General features: G+C 46.6%; 1 protein-coding gene and 1 long non-coding RNA gene across 4 annotated transcripts in view; one reads left to right on the forward strand and one right to left on the reverse strand.

The window, feature by feature from the left end:
* The window catches only part of LOC127908051 (uncharacterized), a 19,561-nt gene extending 526 nt beyond the window's left edge, over positions 1–19,035 (reverse strand). Inside the window, exons 1-5 of one of the 3 annotated variants that reach the window (XR_008066054.1) lie at positions 18,928–19,032; positions 18,444–18,665; positions 9,856–9,911; positions 3,602–3,819; positions 1,997–2,106 (exon numbers count right to left, since the gene is read on the reverse strand). This is a non-coding gene — a long non-coding RNA (uncharacterized LOC127908051). Of the gene's footprint in view, positions 1–1,996; positions 2,107–3,601; positions 3,820–9,855; positions 9,966–18,443; positions 18,666–18,927 lie in introns of all 3 variants that reach the window. The other 2 variants (XR_008066056.1, XR_008066055.1) reach the window with 2 other exon arrangements.
* The window catches only part of LOC127907901 (huntingtin-like), a 200,570-nt gene that overhangs the window by 57,489 nt on the left and 118,081 nt on the right, over positions 1–25,000 (forward strand). Inside the window, 2 exon segments of the mRNA XM_052464365.1 lie at positions 20,135–20,237; positions 20,348–20,487. Coding sequence (XP_052320325.1) covers positions 20,135–20,237; positions 20,348–20,487 — 243 coding nt within the window.

A 25,000-nucleotide genomic window follows, 5' to 3' on the forward strand; every position in this document is an offset into this window, starting at 1 on the left:
CAGGTAGGAGGGGATTTCATTCGAGAGATTCCCCTGAAAACCTCATTCATTCGTTCAAGAGAGATTCCCTGAAACACACCTCTACAGGTAGGAGGGGATTCATTCGTTTAGAGATTCCCCTGAAACACACCTCTCTACAGGTAGGAGGGGGATTCATTCGTTTAGAGAGATTCCCCTGAAACACACCTCTACAGGTAGGAGGGGATTCATTCGTTTAGAGAGATTCCCTGAAACACACCTCTACAGGTAGGAGGGGATTCATTCGGGAGATTCCCCTGAAACACACCTCTACAGGTAGGAGGTCATTCGTTTAGAGAGATTCCCCTGAAACACACTCTCTACAGGTAGGAGGGGGATTCATTCGTTTAGAGAGATTCCCCTGAAACACACCTCTACAGGTAGGAGGGGATTCATTCGTTTAGAGAGATTCCCCTGAAACACACCTCTCTACAGGTAGGAGGGGATTCATTCGTTTAGAGATTCCCTGAAACACACCTCTCTACAGGTAGGGGGGGATTCATTCGTTCAGAGATTCCCCTGAAACACCTCTACAGGTAGGAGGGGGAGTTTAGAGAGATTCCCTGAAACACACCTCTCTACAGGTAGGAGGGGGATTCCTAGAGAAACACACCTCTACAGGTAGGAGGGGATTCATTCGTTTAGAGAGATTCCCCTGAAACACACCTCTACAGGTAGGAGGGGATTCATTCGTTTAGAGAGATTCCCCTGAAACACACTCTCTACAGGTAGGGGGGATTCATTCGTTTAGAGAGATTCCCCTGAAACACACTCTCTACAGGTAGGAGGGATTCATTCTCAGAGATTCCCTGAAAACACACCTCTCTACAGGTAGGAGGGGGATTCATTCGTTTAGAGAGATTCCCCTACAGGTAAACATTCGTTTAGAGAGACTGAAACTCTCTACAGGTAGGAGGGGGATTCATTCGTTCAGAGAGATTCCCTGAAACACACCTCTCTACAGGTAGGGGGGATTCATTCGTTCAGAGAGATTCCCTGAAACACACTCTCTACAGGTAGGGGGGATTCATTCGTTTAGAGAGATTCCCCTGAAACACATTCATTCTCTAGAGAGATTCCCCTGAAACACACCTCTACAGGTAGGAGGGGATTCATTCGTTCAGAGAGATTCCCTGAAACACACCCTCTCTACAGGTAGGAGGGGATTCATTCGTTTCAGAGAGATTCCCTGAAACACACCTCTCTACAGGTAGGAGGGGATTCATTCGTTTAGAGAGATTCCCCTGAAACACACCTCTCTACAGGTAGGAGGGGATTCATTCGTTCAGAGAGATTCCCCTGAAACACACTCTCTACAGGTAGGAGGGGATTCATTCGTTTAGAGAGATTCCCCTGAAACACACCTCTCTACAGGTAGGAGGGGATTCAGGTTCAGAGATTCCCCTGAAACACACCTCTCTACAGGTAGGAGGGGATTCATTCGTTTAGAGAGATTCCCCTGAAACACACCTCTACAGGTAGGAGGGGATTCATTCGTTCAGAGAGATTCCCCTGAAACACACCTCTCTACAGGTAGGAGGGGATTCATTCGTTTAGAGAGATTCCCTGAAACACACTCTCTACAGGTAGGAGGGGGGGATCCCCTCATCTCAGGTTCAGAGAGATTCCCCTGAAACACACCTCTCTACAGGTAGGAGGGGGATTCACCTCTTACAGGTAGGAGGGGGATTAGAGAGATTCCCCTGAAACACACCTCTACAGGTAGGAGGGGATTCATTCGTTTAGAGAGATTCCCCTGAAACACACTCTCTACAGGTAGGAGGGGGATTCATTCGTTTAGAGAGATTCCCTGAAACACACCTCTACAGGTAGGAGGGGATTCATTCGTTTAGAGAGATTCCCCTGAAACACACCTCTACAGGTAGGGATTCATTCGTTTAGAGAGATTCCCCTGAAACACACCTCTCTACAGGTAGGAGGGGATTCATTCGTTTAGAGAGATTCCCCTGAAACACACCTCTACAGGTAGGAGGGGGATTCATTCGTTTAGAGAGATTCCCCTGAAACACACCTCTCTACAGGTAGGAGGGGGATTCATTCGTTTAGAGAGATTCCCCTGAAACACACCTCTCTACAGGTAGGAGGGGGATTCATTCGATTCAGAGAGATTCCCCTGAAACACACCTCTACAGGTAGGAGGGGGATTCATTCGTTCAGAGAGATTCCCTGAAACACACTCTCTACAGGTAGGAGGGGATTCATTCGTTTCAGAGAGATTCCCCTGAAACACACTCTCTACAGGTAGGAGGGGGGGTTCAGAGAGATTCCCTGAAACACACCTCTACAGGTAGGAGGGGGATTCATTCGTTTAGAGAGATTCCCTGAAACACACCTCTCTACAGGTAGGAGGGGGATTCATTCGTTAGAGAGATTCCCCTGAAACACACCTCTACAGGTAGGAGGGGATTCATTCGTTCAGAGAGAGATTCCCCTGAAACACACTCTCTACAGGTAGGAGGGGGATTCATTCGTTTAGAGAGATTCCCCTGAAACACACCTCTCTACAGGTAGGAGGGGATTCATTCGTTTAGAGAGATTCCCCTGAAACACACCTCTACAGGTAGGAGGGGGATTCATTAGTTCAGAGATTCTGTTCTACAGGTAGGAGATTCGTTCAGAGAGATTCCCTGAAACACACTCTCTACAGGTAGGAGGGGATTCATTCGTTTAGAGAGATTCCCCTGAAACACACCTCTCTACAGGTAGGAGGGGATTCATTCGTTCAGAGAGATTCCCCTGAAAACACCTCTACAGGTAGGAGGGGGATTCATTCGTTCAGAGAGATTCCCCTGAAACACACTCTCTACAGGTAGGAGGGGATTCATTCGTTTAGAGAGATTCCCTGAAACACACCTCTACAGGTAGGAGGGGGATTCATTCGTTTAGAGAGATTCCCTGAAACACACCTCTCTACAGGTAGGAGGGGGATTCATTCGTTTAGAGATTCCCTGAAACACACCTCTCTACAGGTAGGAGGGGATTCATTCGTTTAGAGAGATTCCCCTGAAACACACCTCTCTACAGGTAGGAGGGGGATTCATTCGTTCAGAGAGATTCCCCTGAAACACACTCTCTACAGGTAGGAGGGGATTCATTCGTTCAGAGAGATTCCCCTGAAACACACTCTCTACAGGTAGGAGGGGGATTCTGAAACACACTCTCTACAGGTAGGAGGATTCATTCGTTTAGAGAGATTCCCCTGAAACACACCTCTCTACAGGTAGGAGGGGATTCATTGAAACACACCTCTACAGGTAGAGGGGATTCAGAGAGATTCCCCTGAAACACACTCTCAGGTAGGAGGGGATTCATTCGTTTAGAGAGATTCCCTGAAACACACCTCTACAGGTAGGAGGGGATTCATTCGTTTAGAGAGATTCCTGAAACACACCCCTCTACAGGTAGGAGGGGGATTCATACAGGTAGGAGGGGTTAGAGAGATTCCCTGAAACACACCTCTACAGGTAGGAGGGGATTCATTCGTTCAGAGAGATTCCCCTGAAACACACCTCTACAGGTAGGAGGGGATTCATTCGTTCAGAGAGATTCCCCTGAAACACACCTCTCTACAGGTAGGAGGGGGATTCATTCGTTCAGAGAGATTCCCCTGAAACACACCTCTACAGGTAGGAGGGGGATTCATTCGTTTAGAGAGATTCCCCTGAAACACACCTCTACAGGTAGGAGGGGGATTCATTCGTTTAGAGAGATTCCCCTGAAACACACCTCTACAGGTAGGAGGGGGATTCATTCGTTTAGAGAGATTCCCCTGAAACACACCTCTCTACAGGTAGGAGGGGGATTCATTCGTTTAGAGAGATTCCTGAAACACACCTCTCTACAGGTAGGAGGGGATTCATTCGTTTAGAGAGATTCCCCTGAAACACACCTCTACAGGTAGGAGGGGATTCAGTTCAGAGAGGAAACACACCTCTACAGGTAGGGGGATTCATTCGTTCAGAGAGATTCCCTGAAACACACCTCTACAGGTAGGAGGGGATTCATTCGTTAGAGAGATTCCCCTGAAACACACCTCTACAGGTAGGAGGGGATTCATTCATTCCCTGAAACACACACCTCTACAGGTAGGAGGGGGATTCATTTGTTTAGAGAGATTCCCTGAAACACACCTCTACAGGTAGGAGGGGGATTCATTCGTTTAGAGAGATTCCCCTGAAACACACCTCTACAGGTAGGAGGGGATTCATTCGTTCAGAGAGATTCCCTGAAACACACCTCTACAGGTAGGAGGGGATTCATTCGTTTAGAGAGATTCCCTGAAACACACCTCTACTACAGGTAGGAGGGGATTCATTCGTTAGAGAGATTCCCCTGAAACACACCTCTCTACAGGTAGGAGGGGGATTCATTCGTTAGAGAGATTCCCCTGAAACACACCTCTACAGGTAGGAGGGGATTCATTCGTTTAGAGAGATTCCCCTGAAACACACCTCTACAGGTAGGAGGGGGATTCATTCGTTTAGAGAGATTCCCTGAAACAACTCTCTACAGGTAGGAGGGATTCATTAGTTTAGAGATTCCCTGAAAACACAGAAACACACCTCTACAGGTAGGAGGGGGTTAGGATTTCATCTACGTTCAGTTTAGAGATTCCCCTGAAACACACCTCTACAGGTAGGAGGGGGATTCATTCGTTTAGAGAGATTCCCCTGAAACACACCCTCTCTACAGGTAGGAGGGGATTCATTCGTTTAGAGATTCCCCTGAAACACACCTCTCTACAGGTAGGGAGGGGATTCATTCGTTTAGAGAGATTCCCTGAAACACACCTCTCTACAGGTAGGAGGGGGATTCATTCGTTTAGAGATTCCCTGAAACACACCTCTCTACAGGTAGGAGGGGATTCATTCGTTCAGAGAGATTCCCTGAAACACACCTCTACAGGTAGGAGGGGATTCATTCGTTTAGAGAGATTCCCTGAAACACACCTCTCTACAGGTAGGAGGGGGATTCATTCGTTCAGAGAGATTCCCCTGAAACACACCTCTACAGGTAGGAGGGGATTCATTCGTTCAGAGAGATTCCTGAAACACACCTCTACAGGTAGGAGGGGATTCATTCGTTTAGAGATTTCCCTACAGGTAGGAATTCACATTCCCCCTCTACAGGTAGGAGGGGGATTCATTCGTTTAGAGAGATTCCCCTGAAACACACCTCTCTACAGGTAGGAGGGGATTCATTTGTTTAGAGAGATTCCCCTGAAACACACCTCTCTACAGGTAGGAGGGGATTCATTCGTTTAGAGAGATTCCCCTGAAACACACTCTCTACAGGTAGGAGGGGATTCATTCGTTCAGAGAGATTCCCCTGAAACACACCTCTCTACAGGTAGGAGGGATTCATTCGTTCAGGATTTCATTCGTTTAGGAGGGGGATTCATTCGTTTAGAGAGATTCCCTGAAACACCTCTACAGGTAGGAGGGGATTCATTCGTTTAGAGAGATTCCCCTGAAACACACCTCTACAGGTAGGAGGGGATTCATTCGTTCAGAGAGATTCCCCTGAAACACACCTCTACAGGTAGGAGGGGATTCATTCGTTCAGAGAGATTCCCTGAAACACACCTCTCTACAGGTAGGAGGAGGGGAAACCTCTCTACAGGTAGGAGGGGATTCATTCGTTCAGAGATTCCCCTGAAACACACCTCTACAGGTAGGAGGGATTCATTCGTTTAGAGAGATTCCCCTGAAACACACCTCTCTACAGGTAGGAGGATTCATTCGTTCAGAGAGATTCCCTGAAACACACCTCTCTACAGGTAGGAGGGGGATTCATTCGTTTAGAGATTCCCCTGAAACACACCTCTCTACAGGTAGGAGGGGATTCATTCGTTCAGAGAGATTCCCCTGAAACACACCTCTCTACAGGTAGGAGGGGATTCATTCGTTTAGAGAGATTCCCCTGAAACACACCTCTACAGGTAGGAGGGGATTCATTCGTTTAGAGAGATTCCCCTGAAACACACCTCTCTACAGGTAGGAGGGGATTCATTCGTTCAGAGATTCCCTGAAACACACCTCTACAGGTAGGAGGGGATTCATTCGTTCAGAGAGATTCCCCTGAAACACACTCTCTACAGGTAGGAGGATTCAGATTCCCCTGAAACACACCTCTTCAGGAGGGGAGGATTCATTCGTTTAGAGATTCCCTGAAACACACCTCTCTACAGGTAGGAGGGGATTCATTCGTTTAGAGAGATTCCCCTGAAACACACCTCTACAGGTAGGAGGGGATTCATTCGTTCAGAGAGATTCCCCTTCTCTCTACAGGTAGGAGGGGATTCATTCGTTTAGAGATTCCCCTGAAACACACCTCTACAGGTAGGAGGGGGATTCATTCGTTTAGAGAGATTCCCCTGAAACACACCCTCTACAGGTAGGAGGGGGATTCATTCGTTTAGAGAGATTCCCTGAAACACACCTCTCTACAGGTAGGAGGGGGATTCATTCGTTTAGAGATTCCCCTGAAACACACTCTCTACAGGTAGGAGGGGGATTCATTCGTTCAGAGATTCCCCTGAAACACACTCTCTACAGGTAGGAGGGATTCATTCGTTTAGAGAGATTCCCCTGAAACACACCTCTCTACAGGTAGGAGGGGATTCATTCGTTCAGAGAGATTCCCCTGAAAACACCTCTACAGGTAGGAGGGGGATTCATTCGTTTAGAGAGATTCCCCTGAAACACACCTCTACAGGTAGGAGGGGGATTCATTCGTTTAGAGATTCCCTGAAACACACCTCTCTACAGGTAGGAGGGGGATGCATTCGTTCAGAGAGATTCCCCTGAAACACACCTCTACAGGTAGGAGGGGGGATTCATTCGTTTAGAGATTCCCTGAAACACACCTCTACAGGTAGGAGGGGGATTAGATTCAGAGAGATTCCCCTGAAACACACCTCTCTACAGGTAGGGGGGATTCATTGTTTAGAGATTCCCTGAAACACCTCTACAGGTAGGAGGGGATTCATTCGTTCAGAGAGATTCCCCTGAAACACCTCTCTACAGGTAGGAGGGGATTCATTCGTTCAGAGAGATTCCCCTGAAACACACTCTCTCTACAGGTAGGAGGTAGGAGGGGATTCATTCGTTTAGAGAGATTCCCTGAAACACACTCTCTACAGGTAGGAGGGGATTCATTCGTTCAGAGATTCCCCTGAAACACACCTCTACAGGTAGGAGGGGATTCATTCGTTTAGAGTTTCCCTCATTCGTTTAGAAACCCCTGAAACACCTCTCTACAGGTAGGAGGGGATTCAGTTCAGAGAGATTCCCCTGAAAACACACTCTCTACAGGTAGGAGGATTCATTCGTTTAGAGAGATTCCCCTGAAACACACTCTCTACAGGTAGGAGGGGATTCATTCGTTCAGATAGATTCCCCTGAAACACACCTCTACAGGTAGGAGGGGATTCATTCGTTCAGAGAGATTCCCTGAAACACACCTCTACAGGTAGGAGGGGGATTCATTCGTTTAGAGATTCCTGAAACACACCCTCTCTACAGGTAGGAGGGGGATTCATTCGTTTAGAGATTCCCCTGAAACACACCTCTCTACAGGTAGGAGGGGGATTCATTCGTTTAGAGAGATTCCCCTGAAACACACCTCTACAGGTAGGAGGATTCATTAGTTCAGAGAGATTCCCCTGAAACACACCTCTCTACAGGTAGGAGGGGATTCATTCGTTTAGAGATTCCCCTGAAACACACCTCTCTACAGGTAGGAGGATTCATTCGTTTAGAGATTCCCCTGAAACACACCTCTCTACAGGTAGGAGGGGATTCATTCGTTTAGAGAGATTCCCCTGAAACACACCTCTCTACAGGTAGGAGGGGATTCATTCGTTCAGAGAGATTCCCTGAAACACACCTCTACAGGTAGGAGGATTCATTCGTTTAGAGATTCCCCTGAAACACACCTCTCTACAGGTAGGAGGGGGGGATCCCCTCTCAGGTAGGAGGATTCATTCGTTTAGAGATTCCCTGAAACACACCTCTTCTACAGGTAGGAGGATTCATTCGTTTAGAGAGATTCCCCTGAAACACACCTCTACAGGTACGTTAGAGAGATTCCCTGAAACACACTCTCTACAGGTAGGGGATTCATTCGTTTCAGAGAGATTCCCTGAAACACACCTCTCTACAGGTAGGAGGGGATTCATTCGTTTAGAGATTCCCTGAAACACACCTCTCTACAGGTAGGAGGGGGGATTCATTCGTTTCAGAGATTCACCCTGAAACACACCCTCTACAGGTAGGAGGGGATTCATTCGTTTAGAGATTCCCCTGAAACACACTCTCTACAGGTAGGAGGGGATTCATTCGTTCAGAGAGATTCCCCTGAAACACACCTCTCTACAGGTAGGAGGGGATTCATTCATTCAGAGAGATTCCCCTGAAACACACCTCTCTACAGGTAGGAGGGGATTCATTCGTTTAGAGATTCCCTGAAACACACCTCTCTACAGGTAGGAGGGGATTCATTCGTTCAGAGAGATTCCCCTGAAACACACCTCTACAGGTAGGAGGGGATTCATTCGTTTAGAGAGATTTCCCCTGAAATTCACGTTTAGGAGAGATTCCCTGAAACACACCTCTACAGGTAGGAGGGGATTCATTCGTTTAGAGAGATTCCCTGAAACACACCTCTCTACAGGTAGGAGGGGGATTCATTCGTTTAGAGAGATTCCCCTGAAACACACCTCTCTACAGGTAGGAGGGATTCATTCGTTTAGAAGATTCCCCTGAAACACACCTCTACAGGTAGGAGGGGATTCATTCGTTCAGAGAGATTCCCCTGAAACACACCTCTTTACAGGTAGGAGGGATTAATTCGTTTTAGAGAGATTCCCCTAAAACACACCTCTCTACAGGTAGGAGGGGATTCATTCATTCAGAGAGATTCCCCTGAAACACACTCTCTACAGGTAGGAGGGGATTCATTCGTTTAGAGAGATTTCCCCTACAGGTAGGAACACGTTCAGAGAGATTCCCCTGAAACACACCTCTACAGGTAGGAGGGGATTCATTCGTTTAGAGATTCCCCTGAAACACACCTCTCTACAGGTAGGAGGGGATTCATTCGTTCAGAGAGATTCCCCTGAAACACACCTCTACAGGTAGGAGGATTCATTCGTTCAGAGATTCCCTGAAACACACCTCTCTACAGGTAGGAGGATTCATTCGTTTAGAGATTCCCCTGAACACCTCTCTACAGGTAGGAGGATTCATTCGTTCAGAGATTCCCCTGAAACACACCTCTACAGGTAGGAGGGGATTCATTCGTTCAGAGAGATTCCCCTGAAACACACCTCTCTACAGGTAGGAGGGGGATTCATTCGTTTAGAGATTCCCCTGAAACACACCTCTCTACAGGTAGGAGGGGGGATTCATTCGTTTAGAGATTCCCTGAAACACACTCTCTACAGGTAGGAGGGGATTCATTCGTTTAGAGAGATTCCTGAAACACACCTCTCTACAGGTAGGAGGGGATTCATTCGTTCAGAGAATTCCCCTGAAACACACCTCTACAGGTAGGAGGGGGATTCATTCGTTCAGAGAGATTCCCCTGAAACACACCTCTCTACAGGTAGGAGGGGATTCATTCGTTCAGAGAGATTCCCCTGAAACACACCTCTCTACAGGTAGGAGGGGATTCATTCGTTCAGAGAGATTCCCCTGAAACACACCTCTACAGGTAGGAGGGGGATTCATTCGTTTAGAGAGATTCCCCTGAAACACACCTCTCTACAGGTAGGAGGGGATTCATTCGTTTAGAGATTCCCCTGAAACACACCTCTCTACAGGTAGGAGGGGGATTCATTCGTTCAGAGAGATTCCCCTGAAACACACCTCTACAGGTAGGAGGGGGATTCATTCGTTTAGAGAGATTCCCCTGAAACACACCTCTCTACAGGTAGAAGGGGATTCATTCGTTTAGAGAGATTCCCCTGAAACACACCTCTACAGGTAGGAGGGGGATTCATTCATTCAGAGAGATTCCCCTGAAACACACTCTCTCAGGTAGGAGGGGATTCATTCGTTTAGAGAGATTCCCCTGAAACACACCTCTCTACAGGTAGGAGGGGATTCATTCGTTTAGAGATTCCCCTGAAACACACCTCTCTACAGGTAGGAGGGGATTCATTCGTTTAGAGATTCCCTGAAACACACTCTCTACAGGTAGGAGGGGGATTCATTCGTTTAGAGAGATTCCCCTGAAACACACCTCTCTACAGGTAGGAGGGGGATTCATTCGTTCAGAGAGATTCCCCTGAAAACACCTCTCTACAGGTAGGAGGGGATTCATTCGTTTAGAGATTCCCCTGAAACACACCTCTCTACAGGTAGGAGGGGATTCATTCGTTTAGAGAGATTCCCTGAAACACACCTCTACAGGTAGAGGGGATTCATTCAGAGATTCCCCTGAAACACACCTCTACAGGTAGGAGGGGATTCCCCTGAAACACACCTCTCTACAGGTAGGAGGGGATTCATTCGTTTAGAGAGATTCCCCTGAAACACACCTCCCTACAGGTAGGAGGGGATTCATTCGTTTAGAGAGATTCCCCTGAAACACACCTCTACAGGTAGGAGGGGATTCATTCGTTTAGAGAGATTCCCCTGAAACACACCTCTCTACAGGTTAGATTCCCCTGAAACACACCTCTACAGGTAGGAGGGGATTCATTCGTTAGAGAGATTCCCCTGAAACACACCTCTCTACAGGTAGGAGGGGGATTCATTCGTTCAGAGAGATTCCCCTGAAACACACCTCTCTACAGGTAGGAGGGGATTCATTCGTTTAGAGAGATTCCCTGAAACACACCTCTCTACAGGTAGGAGGGGATTCATTCATTCCCCTGAAACACACCTCTCTACAGGTAGGAGATTCATTCGTTCAGAAATTCCCACACCTCTACAGGTAGGAGGGGATTCATTCGTTTAGAGATTCCCCTGAAACACACCTCTACAGGTAGGAGGGGATTCATTCGTTTAGAGAGATTCCCCTGAAACACACCTCTCTACAGGTAGGGGGGGATTCATTCGTTTAGAGAGATTCCCTGAAACACACTCTCTACAGGTAGGAGGGGATTCATTCGTTTAGAGAGATTCCCCTGAAACACACCTCTACAGGTAGGAGGGGATTCATTCGTTTAGAGAGATTCCCCTGAAACACACCTCTTTACAGGTAGGAGGGGATTAATTCGTTTAGAGAGATTCCCTGAAACACACTCCTACAGGTAGGAGGGGATTCATTCATTCAGAGATTCCCTGAAACACACCTCTCTACAGGTAGGAGGGGATTCATTCGTTTAGAGAGATTCCCCTGAAACACACCTCTCTACAGGTAGGAGGGGGATCCCTCATCTACAGGTAGGAGGGGATTAATTCGTTTAGAGAGATTCACCTCTCTACAGGTAGGAACATTCGTTCAGAGATTCCCCTCTCTACAGGTAGGAGGGGGATTCATTCGTTCAGAGAGATTCCCCTGAAACACACCTCTACAGGTAGGAGGGGATTCATTCGTTAGAGAGATTCCCTGAAACACACCTCTCTACAGGTAGGAGGGGATTCATTCGTTCAGAGAGATTCCCCTGAAACACACCTCTACAGGTAGGAGGGGATTCATTCGTTAGAGAGATTCCCTGAAACACACCTCTCTACAGGTAGGAGGGGATTCATTCGTTTAGAGAGATTCCCTGAAACACACCTCTCTACAGGTAGGAGGGGGTTTAGAGATTCCCCTGAACACCTCTCTACAGGTAGGAGATTCATTCGTTTGAGAGATTCCCCTGAAACACACCTCTACAGGTAGGAGGGGGATTCATTCGTTCAGAGATTCCCTGAAACACACCTCTACAGGTAGGAGGGGATTCATTCGTTCAGAGAGATTCCCTGAAACACACCTCTACAGGTAGGAGGGGATTCATTCGTTTAGAGATTCCCCTGAAACACACCTCTCTACAGGTAGGAGGATTCAGTTCAGAGATTCCCCTGAAACACACCTCTACAGGTAGGAGGGGATTCATTCGTTCAGAGAGATTCCCCTGAAACACACCTCTACAGGTAGGAGGGGATTCATTCGTTTAGAGAGATTCCCTGAAACACACCTCTCTACAGGTAGGAGGGGATGCATTCGTTCAGAGATTCCCCTGAAACACACCTCTACAGGTAGGAGGGGATTCATTCGTTTAGAGATTCCCTGAAACACACCTCTCTACAGGTAGGAGGGGATTCATTCGTTTAGAGAGATTCCCCTGAAACACACCTCTACAGGTACAGTTCAGGAGATTCCCTGAAACACCTCTACAGGGGGGATTCATTCGTTCAGAGAGATTCCCTGAAACACACCTCTCTACAGGTAGGAGGGGATTCATTCGTTTAGAGAGACCCCTGAAACACACCTCTACAGGTAGGAGGGGGATTCATTCGTTTAGAGAGATTCCCCTGAAACACACCTCTCTACAGGTAGGAGGGGATTCAGAGAGATTCCCTGAAACACACCTCTCTACAGGTAGGAGGGGGATTCATTCGTTTAGAGAGATTCCCCTGAAACACACCTCTCTACAGGTAGGAGGGGATTCATTCGTTCAGAGAGATTCCCTGAAACACACCTCTACAGGTAGGAGGGGGATTCATTCGTTCAGATAGATTCCCTGAAACACACTCTCTACAGGTAGGAGGGGATTCATTCGTTTAGAGAGATTCCCTGAAACACACCTCCAGGTAGGAGGGGATTCATTCTACAGGAAACACCTCTCTACAGGTAGGGGGATTCATTCGTTCAGAGAGATTCCCCTGAAACACACCTCTACAGGTAGGAGGGGATTCATTCGTTCAGAGAGATTCCCCTGAAACACACCTCTACAGGTAGGAGGGGATTCATTCGTTAGAGAGATTCCCCTGAAACACACCTCTCTACAGGTAGGAGGGGATTCATTCGTTTAGAGAGATTCCCCTGAAACACACCTCTCTACAGGTAGGAGGGGATTCATTCGTTTAGAGAGATTCCCCTGAAACACACCTCTACAGGTAGGAGGGGGGATTCATTCGTTCAGAGAGATTCCCCTGAAACACACCTCTCTACAGGTAGGAGGGATTCATTCATTCCCCTGAAACACCTCTACAGGTAGGAGAGGAGAGATTCCCTGAAACACACCTCTCTACAGGTAGGAGGGGGATTCATTCGTTCAGAGAGATTCCCCTGAAACACACCTCTCTACAGGTAGGAGGGGATTCATTCGTTTAGAGAGATTCCCCTGAAACACACCTCTCTACAGGTAGGAGGGGATTCATTCGTTCAGAGAGATTCCCCTGAAACACACCTCTACAGGTAGGAGGGGATTCATTCTGAAACACACCTCTACAGGTAGGAGATTCATTCGTTTAGAGATTCCCTGAAACACACCTCTACAGGTAGGAGGGGATTCATTCGTTTAGAGAGATTCCCTGAAACACACCTCTCTACAGGTAGGAGGGGATTCATTCGTTTAGAGAGATTCCCCTGAAACACACCTCTCTACAAGTAGGAGGGGATTCATTCGTTTAGAGATTCCCTGAAACACACCTCTACAGGTAGGAGGGGATTCATTCGTTTCAGAGAGATTCCCCTGAAACACACCTCTTTACAGGTAGGAGGGGATTCATTCGTTTAGAGAGATTCCCTGAAACACACCTCTCTACAGGTAGGAGGGGATTCATTCATTCAGAGAGATTCCCTGAAACACACCTCTCTACAGGTAGGAGGGGGATTCATTCGTTTAGAGAGATTCCCCTGAAACACACCTCTCTACAGGTAGGAGGGGATTCATTCGTTCAGAGAGATTCCCCTGAAACACACCTCTACAGGTAGGAGGGGGATTAATTCGTTTAGAGATTCCCTGAAACACACCTCTCTACAGGTAGGAGGGGATTCATTCGTTCAGAGAGATTCCCTGAAACACACCTCTACAGGTAGGAGGGGATTCATTCGTTCAGAGAGATTCCCTGAAACACACCTCTCTACAGGTAGGAGGGGATTCATTCGTTTAGAGAGATTCCCTGAAACACACCTCTACAGGTAGGAGGGGATTCATTCGTTCAGAGATTCCCCTGAAACACACCTCTACAGGTAGGAGGGGATTCATTCGTTCAGAGAGATTCCCTGAAACACACCTCTCTACAGGTAGGAGGGGATTCATTCGCTCAGAGAGATTCCCCTGAAACACACCTCTACAGGTAGGAGGGGATTCATTCGTTTAGAGAGATTCCCCTGAAACACACTCTCTACAGGTAGGAGGGGGATTCATTCGTTTAGAGATTCCCTGAAACACACCTCTCTACAGGTAGGAGGGGATTCATTCGTTCAGAGAGATTCCCTGAAACACACCTCTACAGGTAGGAGGGGGATTCATTCGTTCAGAGAGATTCCCCTGAAACACACCTCTCTACAGGTAGGAGGGGGATTCATTCGTTTAGAGATTCCCCTGAAACACACCTCTACAGGTAGGAGGGGGATTCATTCGTTTAGAGATTCCCTGAAACACACCTCTCTACAGGTAGGAGGGGATTCATTCGTTCAGAGATTCCCCTGAAACACACCTCTACAGGTAGGATTCCCCTGAAACACACCTCTACAGGTAGGAGGATTCATTCGTTTAGAGATTCCCCCTGAAACACACCTCTCTACAGGTAGGAGGGGATGCATTCGTTCAGAGAGATTCCCCTGAAACACACCTCTACAGGTAGGAGGGGATTCATTCGTTTAGAGAGATTCCCCTGAAACACACCTCTCTACAGGTAGAGGGGATTCATTCGTTTAGAGAGATTCCCCTGAAACACACCTCTACAGGTAGGAGGGGATTCATTCATTCAGAGAGATTCCCTGAAACACACTCTCTACAGGTAGGAGGGGATTCATTCGTTTAGAGAGATTCCTGAATTCTCTCTACAGGTAGGAGGGGGATTCATTCGTTTAGAGATTCCTGAAACACACCTCTCTACAGGTAGGAGGGGATTCATTCGTTTAGAGAGATTCCCCTGAAACACACCTCTCTACAGGTAGGAGGATTCATTCGTTCAGATAGATTCCCCTGAAACACACCTCTCTACAGGTAGGAGGGGATTCATTAGAGAGATTCCCCTGAAACACACCTCTCTACAGGTAGGAGGGTTCAGAGATTCCCCTGAAACACACCTCTACAGGTAGGAGGGATTCATTCGTTCAGAGAGATTCCCTGAAACACACCTCTCTACAGGTAGGAGGGGGATTCATTCGTTTAGAGAGATTCCCTGAAACACACTCTCTACAGGTAGGAGGGGGATTCATTCGTTTAGAGAGATTCCCCTGAAACACACCTCTCTACAGGTAGGAGGGGGATTCATTCGTTTAGAGATTCCCCTGAAACACACCCTCTCTACAGGTAGGAGGGGATTCATTCGTTTAGAGATTCCCTGAAACACACTCTCTACAGGTAGGAGGGATTCATTCGTTTAGAGAGATTCCCCTGAAACACACCTCTACAGGTAGGAGGGGGATTCATTCGTTAGAGAGATTCCCCTGAAACACACCTCTCTACAGGTAGGAGGATTCATTCGTTTAGAGAGATTCCCCTGAAACACACCTCTACAGGTAGGAGGGGATTCATTCGTTTAGAGATTCCCCTGAAACACACCTCTCTACAGGGTTTAGAGATTCCCCTGAAACACACCTCTACAGGTAGGAGGATTCATTCGTTCAGAGAGATTCCCCTGAAACACACCTCTACAGGTAGGAGGGGATTCATTCGTTTAGAGAGATTCCCCTGAAACACACACCTCTCTACAGGTAGGAGGGGATTCATTCGTTTAGAGATTCCCCTGAAACACACCTCCTACAGGTAGGAGGGGATTCATTCGTTTAGAGATTCCCCTGAAACACACCTCTACAGGTAGGAGGGGATTCATTCGTTTAGAGATTCCCTGAAACACACCTCTCTACAGGTAGGAGGGGATTCATTCGTTCAGAGAGAAACACACCTCTACAGGTAGGAGGGGATTCATTCGTTTAGAGAGATTCCCCTGAAACACACCTCTCTACAGGTAGGAGGGGATTCATTCGTTTCAGAGAGATTCCCCTGAAACACACCTCTCTACAGGTAGGAGGGGATTCATTCGTTTAGAGATTCCCCTGAAACACACCTCTCTACAGGTAGGAGGGGATTCATTCGTTCAGAGATTCCCCTGAAACACACCTCTCTACAGGTAGGGGGGATTCATTCGTTCAGAGAGATTCCCCTGAAACACACCTCTACAGGTAGGAGGGATTCATTCGTTCAGAGAGATTCCCTGAAACACACCTCTACAGGTAGGAGGGGATTCATTCGTTTAGAGATTCCCCTGAAACACACTCTCTACAGGTAGGAGGGGATTCATTCGTTTAGAGATTCCCCTGAAACACACCTCTCTACAGGTAGGAGGGGATTCATTCGTTTAGAGATTCCTGAAACACACCTCTACAGGTAGGAGGGGGATTCATTCGTTAGAAACACACCTCTTTACAGGTAGGAGGATTAATTCGTTTAGAGAGATTCCCTGAAACACACCTCTCTACAGGTAGGAGGGGGATTCATTCATTCAGAGAGATTCCCTGAAACACACCTCTCTACAGGTAGGAGGGGATTCATTCGTTTAGAGAGATTCCCCTGAAACACACCTCTCTACAGGTAGGAGGGGGATTCATTCGTTCAGAGATTCCCCTGAAACACACCTCTACAGGTAGGAGGGGATTAATTCGTTTAGAGAGATTCCCCTGAAACACACCTCTCTACAGGTAGGAGGGGATTCATTCGTTCAGAGAGATTCCCCTGAAACACACCTCTACAGGTAGGAGGGGATTCATTCGTTCAGAGAGATTCCCCTGAAACACACCTCTCTACAGGTAGGAGGGGATTCATTCGTTTAGAGAGATTCCCCTGAACACACCTCTCTACAGGTAGGAGGGGGATTCATTCGTTCAGAGAGATTCCCCTGAAACACACCTCTACAGGTAGGAGGGGATTCATTCGTTCAGAGAGATTCCCTGAAAACACTCTCTACAGGTAGGAGGGATTCATTCGTTTAGAGATTCCCCTGAAACACACCTCTCTACAGGTAGGAGGGGATTCATTCGTTTAGAGATTCCCTGAAACACACTCTCTACAGGTAGGAGGGGGATTCATTCGTTTAGAGATTCCTGAAACACACCTCTCTACAGGTAGGAGGGGATTCATTCGTTCAGAGAGATTCCCCTGAAACACACCTCTACAGGTAGGAGGGGATTCATTCGTTCAGAGAGATTCCCCTGAAACACACCTCTCTACAGGTAGGAGGAGGATTCATTCGTTTAGAGATTCCCCTGAAACACACCTCTCTACAGGTAGGAGGGGATTCATTCGTTCAGAGATTCCCTGAAACACACCTCTACAGGTAGGAGGGGATTCATTCGTTCAGAGAGATTCCCCTGAAACACACCTCTACAGGTAGGAGGGGATTCATTCGTTTAGAGAGATTCCCCTGAAACACACCTCTCTACAGGTAGGAGGGGATGCATTCGTTCAGAGATTCCCCTGAAACACACCTCTACAGGTAGGAGGGGATTCATTCGTTTAGAGAGATTCCCCTGAAACACACCTCTCTACAGGTAGAAGGGGATTCATTCGTTTAGAGATTCCCCTGAAACACACCTCTACAGGTAGGAGGATTCATTCATTCAGAGAATTCCCTGAAACACACTCTCTCAGGTAGGAGGGGATTCATTCGTTTAGAGAGAGATTCCCCTGAAACACACTCTCTACAGGTAGGAGGGGGATTCATTCGTTTAGAGATTCCCCTGAAACACACCTCTCTACAGGTAGGAGGGATTCATTCGTTTAGAGGTCCCCTGAAACACACCTCTACAGGTAGGAGGATTCATTCGTTTAGAGAGATTCCCTGAAACACACTCTCTACAGGTAGGAGGGGGGATTCATTCGTTCAGAGAGATTCCCCTGAAACACACCTCTCTACAGGTAGGAGGGGATTCATTCTACAGGTAGGAGGATTCATGCGTTTAGAGATTCCCCTGAAACACACCTCTCTACAGGTAGGAGGGGATTCATTCGTTTAGAGATTCCTGAAACACACCTCTCTACAGGTAGGAGGGGGGATTCATTCGTTCAGAGATTCCCCTGAAACACACCTCTACAACACTCTCTAGGAGGGGATTCATTCGTTCAGAGAGATTCCCCTGAAACACACCTCTACAGGTAGGAGGGGGTTTAGAGAGATTCCCCTGAAACACACCTCTCTACAGGTAGGAGGGGATTCATTCGTTTAGAGATTCCCCTGAAACACACCTCTACAGGTAGGAGGATTCATTCGTTCAGAGATTCCCCTGAAACACACCTCTACAGGTAGGAGGGGGATTCATTCGTTTAGAGAGATTCCCCTGAAACACACCTCTCTACAGGTAGGAGGGGGATTCATTCGTTTAGAGAGATTCCCCTGAAACACACCTCTCTACAGGTAGGAGGGGGATTCATTCGTTTAGAGAGATTCCCCTGAAACACACCTCTCTACAGGTAGGAGGGGGATTCATTCGTTTAGAGAGATTCCCCTGAAACACACCTCTCTACAGGTAGGAGGATTCATTCGTTTAGATTCCCCTGAAACACACCTCTACAGGTAGGGAGGGGGATTCATTCGTTTAGAGATTCCTGAAACACCTCTCTACAGGTAGGAGGGGATTCATTCGTTCAGAGATTCCCCTGAAAACACACCTCTCTACAGGTAGGAGGGGATTCATTCGTTTAGAGAGATTCCCCTGAAACACACCTCTCTACAGGTAGGAGGGGATTCATTCGTTTAGAGAGATTCCCCTGAAACACACCTCTCTACAGGTAGGAGGGGGATTCATTCGTTTAGAGAGATTCCCCTGAAACACACCTCTACAGGTAGGAGGGGGATTCATTCGTTTAGAGAGATTCCCCTGAAACTCCACTGTAGCTGTGGATCGTCCAGTTCACACCAGTCACCATCAGCATCATGTCGATCATCACTTCTCATCTAGTCAACGATCATTATTATTATCTGTCAGTCACATGACCTGGATAAATGGTTGCTTTGGTCTCCTCTCTCTCTGTCTCTCTCTCTTCTCCTCCTTCCTCTCCCCTCTCTCTCCCCTCTACCCTCTCTCCTCCCTCTCCTCCCTCTCTTCCCTCTCCTCCCCCTCTCCTCCCTCTTCTCTCCCTTCCTGTCTCCTCCCTGTCTCCTCCCCCTCTCCCCCCTCTCCCCCTCTCCCCCTCTCCTCCCTCTTCTCTCCTTCCTGTCTCCTCCCTGTCTCCTCCCTGTCTCCTCCCTCTCTCCTCCCCTCTCCTCCCTCTCCTCCCCCTCTCCTCCCTCTCTCCCCTCTCTCTCCCCCTCTCCTCTCCCTCTCTCTTCCCTCTCTCCTCCCCTCTCCTCCCTCTTTCCCTCTCTCCCCCTCTCCTCCCTCTTCTCTCCCTTCCTGTCTCCTCCCTGTCTCCTCCCTCTCTCCTCCCCCCTCTCCTCCCTCTCTCCCCTCTCTCTCCCCCTCTCCTCCCCCTCTCCTCCCTCTCTCCCCTCTCTCTCCCCCTCTCCTCTCCCTCTCTCTTCCCTCTCTCCTCCCTCTTTCCTCTCTCCCCTCTCCTCCCTCTTCTCTCCCCTTCCTGTCTCCTCCCTGTCTCCCCCCCTCTCCCCCTCTCCTCCCTCTCTCCTCCCTCTATCCTCCCTCTCTCCCCCTCTCCTCCCTCTTCTCTCCTCCCTCTCTCCTCTCTTCTCCCCTCTCCTCCCTCTCGTCCCTCTTCTCCCCTCTCCTCCCTCTCGTCCCTCTTCTCCCCCTCTCGCTCCCTCTCGTCCCTCTTCTCCCCCTCTCCTCCCTCTCGTCCCTCTTCTCCCCCTCTCCTCCCTCTCTCCTCCCTCTTTCCTCTCTCTCCCCCTCTCCTCCCTCTTCTCTCTCCTCTCCCTCTCCTCCCCCTCCCCTCTCTCTCCTCCCCCTCCCCTCCCCTCTCTCTCCTCCCTCTTCTCCCCCTCTCCTCCCTCTCCTTCTCTCTCCTCCCTCTCCTTCCTCTCTCCTCTCCACTAGGTAACCCATTGTCCCTGGTGGATCTAGTTCCTGTACTACAGAACACTCTAAAGGACGAGTCCTCTGTCACCTGTAAGATGGCCTGCTCTGCAGTCAGGGTAAGAGACGGAGAGAGAGAGAGTGTGTGTGCTCTTGTGTATTAACGTGTGTGTGTGCGCGCGCTACGTGTAATAACGTGTGTGTGTGTGTGTGTGTGTGTGTGTTGCAGCATTGCATCATGACTCTTTGTAGCAGCACTCTGAGTGAGTTGGGTCTGCATCTCCTGGTTGACCTGCTGACCTTAAAGGACTGTTCCTATTGGCTGGTCAGGACGGAACTCCTGGACACTCTGGCAGAGATAGATTTCCGGTAAGAGTTCCAGAATCTGCCTCCAAACGTTCCAGAATGGGACTACAGATTCCAGACCTGATCCTAGATCAGAACTCCTACTCTGGTCATCTTTATGAATACTGGACCTGATCCTAGATCAGAACTCCTACTCTGGTCATCTTTATGAATACTGGACCTGATCCTAGATCAGAACTCCTACTCTGGTCATCTTTATGAATACTGGACCTGATCCTAGATCAGAACTCTGATCATCTTTATGAATACTGGACCTGATCCTAGATCAGAACTCCTACTCTGGTCATCTTTATGCATACTGGACCTGATCCTAGATCAGAACTCTGATCATCTTTATGAATACCGGACCTGATCCTAGATCAGAACTCCTACTCTGGTCATCTTTATGAATACTGGACCTGATCCTAGATCAGAACTCTGATCATCTTTATGAATACTGGACCTGATCCTAGATCAGAACTCCTACTCTGATCATCTTTATGAATACTGGACCTGATCCTAGATCAGAACTCTGATCATATTTATGAATACTGATCCTAGATCAGAACTCCTACTATGATAATCTTTATGAATACTGGACCTGATCCTAGATCAGAACTCCTACTCTGGTCATCTTTATGAATACTGGACCTGATCCTAGATCAGAACTCCTACTCTGATCATCTTTATGAATACCGATCCTAGATCAGAACTCCTACTCTGATCATCTTTACGAATACTGGACCTGATCCTAGATCAGAACTCTGATCATCTTTATGAATACTGATCCTAGATCAGAACTCCTACTCTGATCATCTTTACGAATACTGGACCTGATCCTAGATCAGAACTCTGATCATCTTTATGAATACTGATCCTAGATCAGAACTCCTACTCTGGTCATCTTTATGAATACTGGACCTTATCCTAGATCAGAACTCCTACTCTGATCATCTTTATGAATACTGGACCTGATCCTAGATCAGAACTCTGATCATCTTTATGAATACTGATCCTAGATCAGAACTCCTACTCTGGTAATCTTTATGAATACTGGACCTGATCCTAGATCAGAACTCCTACTATGATAATCTTTATGAATACTGGACCTGATCCTAGATCAGAACTCTGATCATCTTTATGAATACTGGACCTGATCCTAGATCAGAACTCCTACTCTGATCATCTTTATGAATACTGGACCTGATCCTAGATCAGAACTCCTACTCTGATCATCTTTATGAATACTGGACCTGATCCTAGATCAGAACTCTGATCATCTTTATGAATACTGATCCTAGATCAGAACTCCTACTCTGGTCATCTTTATGAATACTGGACCTGATCCTAGATCAGAACTCCTACTCTGATCATCTTTATGAATACTGGACCTGATCCTAGATCAGAACTCTGATCATCTTTATGAATACTGATCCTAGATCAGAACTCCTACTCTGATCATCTTTATGAATACTGGACCTGATCCTAGATCAGAACTCTGATCATCTTTATGAATATATATATATATATATATATGAATACTGATCCTAGATCAGAACTCCTACTCTGGTAATCTTTATGAATACTGGACCTGATCCTAGATCAGAACACCTACTCTGATCATCTTTATGAATACTGGACCTGATCCTAGATCAGAATTCTGATCATCTTTATGAATACTGGACCTGATCCTAGATCAGAACTCCTACTCTGATCATCTTTATGAATACTGGACCTGATCCTAGATCAGAACTCCTACTCTGATCATCTTTATGAATACTGGACCTGATCCTAGATCAGAACTCTGATCATCTTTATGAATACTGATCCTAGATCAGAACTCCTACTCTGATCATCTTTACGAATACTGGACCTGATCCTAGATCAGAACTCTGATCATCTTTATGAATACTGATCCTAGATCAGAACTCCTACTCTGGTCATCTTTATGAATACTGGACCTTATCCTAGATCAGAACTCCTACTCTGATCATCTTTATGAATACTGGACCTGATCCTAGATCAGAACTCTGATCATCTTTATGAATACTGATCCTAGATCAGAACTTCTACTCTGGTAATCTTTATGAATACTGGACCTGATCCTAGATCAGAACTCCTACTATGATAATCTTTATGAATACTGGACCTGATCCTAGATCAGAACTCCTACTCTGATCATCTTTATGAATACTGGACCTGATCCTAGATCAGAACTCCTACTCTGATCATCTTTATGAATACTGGACCTGATCCTAGATCAGAACTCTGATCATCTTTATGAATACTGATCCTAGATCAGAACTCCTACTCTGGTCATCTTTATGAATACTGGACCTGATCCTAGATCAGAACTCCTACTCTGATCATCTTTATGAATACTGGACCTGATCCTAGATCAGAACTCTGATCATCTTTATGAATACTGATCCTAGATCAGAACTCCTACTCTGATCATCTTTATGAATACTGGACCTTATCCTAGATCAGAACTCCTACTCTGATCATCTTTATGAATACTGGACCTGATCCTAGATCAGAACTCTGATCATCTTTATGAATACTGATCCTAGATCAGAACTTCTACTCTGGTAATCTTTATGAATACTGGACCTGATCCTAGATCAGAACTCCTACTATGATAATCTTTATGAATACTGGACCTGATCCTAGATCAGAACTCTGATCATCTTTATGAATACTGGACCTGATCCTAGATCAGAACTCCTACTCTGATCATCTTTATGAATACTGGACCTGATCCTAGATCAGAACTCCTACTCTGATCATCTTTATGAATACTGGACCTGATCCTAGATCAGAACTCTGATCATCTTTATGAATACTGATCCTAGATCAGAACTCCTACTCTGGTCATCTTTATGAATACTGGACCTGATCCTAGATCAGAACTCCTACTCTGATCATCTTTATGAATACTGGACCTGATCCTAGATCAGAACTCTGATCATCTTTATGAATACTGATCCTAGATCAGAACTCCTACTCTGATCATCTTTATGAATACTGGACCTGATCCTAGATCAGAACTCTGATCATCTTTATGAATATATATATATATATATGAATACTGATCCTAGATCAGAACTCCTACTCTGGTCATCTTTATGAATACTGGACCTGATCCTAGATCAGAACTCCTACTCTGGTCATCTTTATGAATACTGGATCTGATCCTAGCTCAGAACTCTGATCATCTTTATGAATACTGGACCTGATCCTAGATCAGAACTCTGATCATCTTTATGAATACTGGACCTGATCCTAGATCAGAACTCCTACTCTGATCATCTTTATGAATACTGGACCTGATCCTAGATCAGAACTCTGATCATATTTATGAATACTGATCCTAGATCAGAACTCCTACTATGATAATCTTTATGAATACTGGACCTGATCCTAGATCAGAACTCCTACTCTGGTCATCTTTATGAATACTGGACCTGATCCTAGATCAGAACTCCTACTCTGATCATCTTTATGAATACTGATCCTAGATCAGAACTCCTACTCTGGTCATCTTTATGAATACTGGACCTGATCCTAGATCAGAACTCTGATCATATTTATGAATACTGATCCTAGATCAGAACTCCTACTATGATAATCTTTATGAATACTGGACCTGATCCTAGATCAGAACTCCTACTCTGGTCATCTTTATGAATACTGGACCTGATCCTAGATCAGAACTCCTACTCTGATCATCTTTATGAATACTGATCCTAGATCAGAACTCCTACTCTGATCATCTTTACGAATACTGGACCTGATCCTAGATCAGAACTCTGATCATCTTTATGAATACTGATCCTAGATCAGAACTCCTACTCTGGTCATCTTTATGAATACTGGACCTGATCCTAGATCAGAACTCCTACTCTGGTCATCTTTATGAATACTGGACCTGATCCTAGATCAGAACTCCTACTCTGGTCATCTTTATGAATACTGGACCTGATCCTAGATCAGAACTCTGATCATCTTTATGAATACTGATCCTAGATCAGAACTCCTACTCTGATCATCTTTATGAATACTGATCCTAGATCAGAACTCCTACTCTGGTCATCTTTATGAATACTGGACCTGATCCTAGATCAGAACTCTGATCATCTTTATGAATACTGATCCTTGATCAGAACTCCTACTCTGGTCATATTTATGAATACTGGACCTGATCCTAGATCAGAACTCCTACTATGATAATCTTTATGAACACTGGACCTGATCCTAGATCAGAACTCCTACTATGATAATCTTTATGAATACTGGACCTGATCCTAGATCAGAACTGATAATCTTTATGAATACTGGACCTGATCCTAGATCAGAACTCCTACTCTGGTCATCTTTATGAATACTGGACCTGATCCTAGATCAGAATCCTACTATGATAATCTTTATGAATACTGGACCTGATCCTAGATCAGAACTCCTACTCTGATCATCTTTATGAATACTGATCCTAGATCAGAACTCCTACTCTGATCATCTTTATGAATACTGGACC

Source organism: Oncorhynchus keta, chromosome 16 (genome assembly GCF_023373465.1).
Source record: "Oncorhynchus keta strain PuntledgeMale-10-30-2019 chromosome 16, Oket_V2, whole genome shotgun sequence".
Taxonomy (NCBI): domain Eukaryota; kingdom Metazoa; phylum Chordata; class Actinopteri; order Salmoniformes; family Salmonidae; genus Oncorhynchus; species Oncorhynchus keta.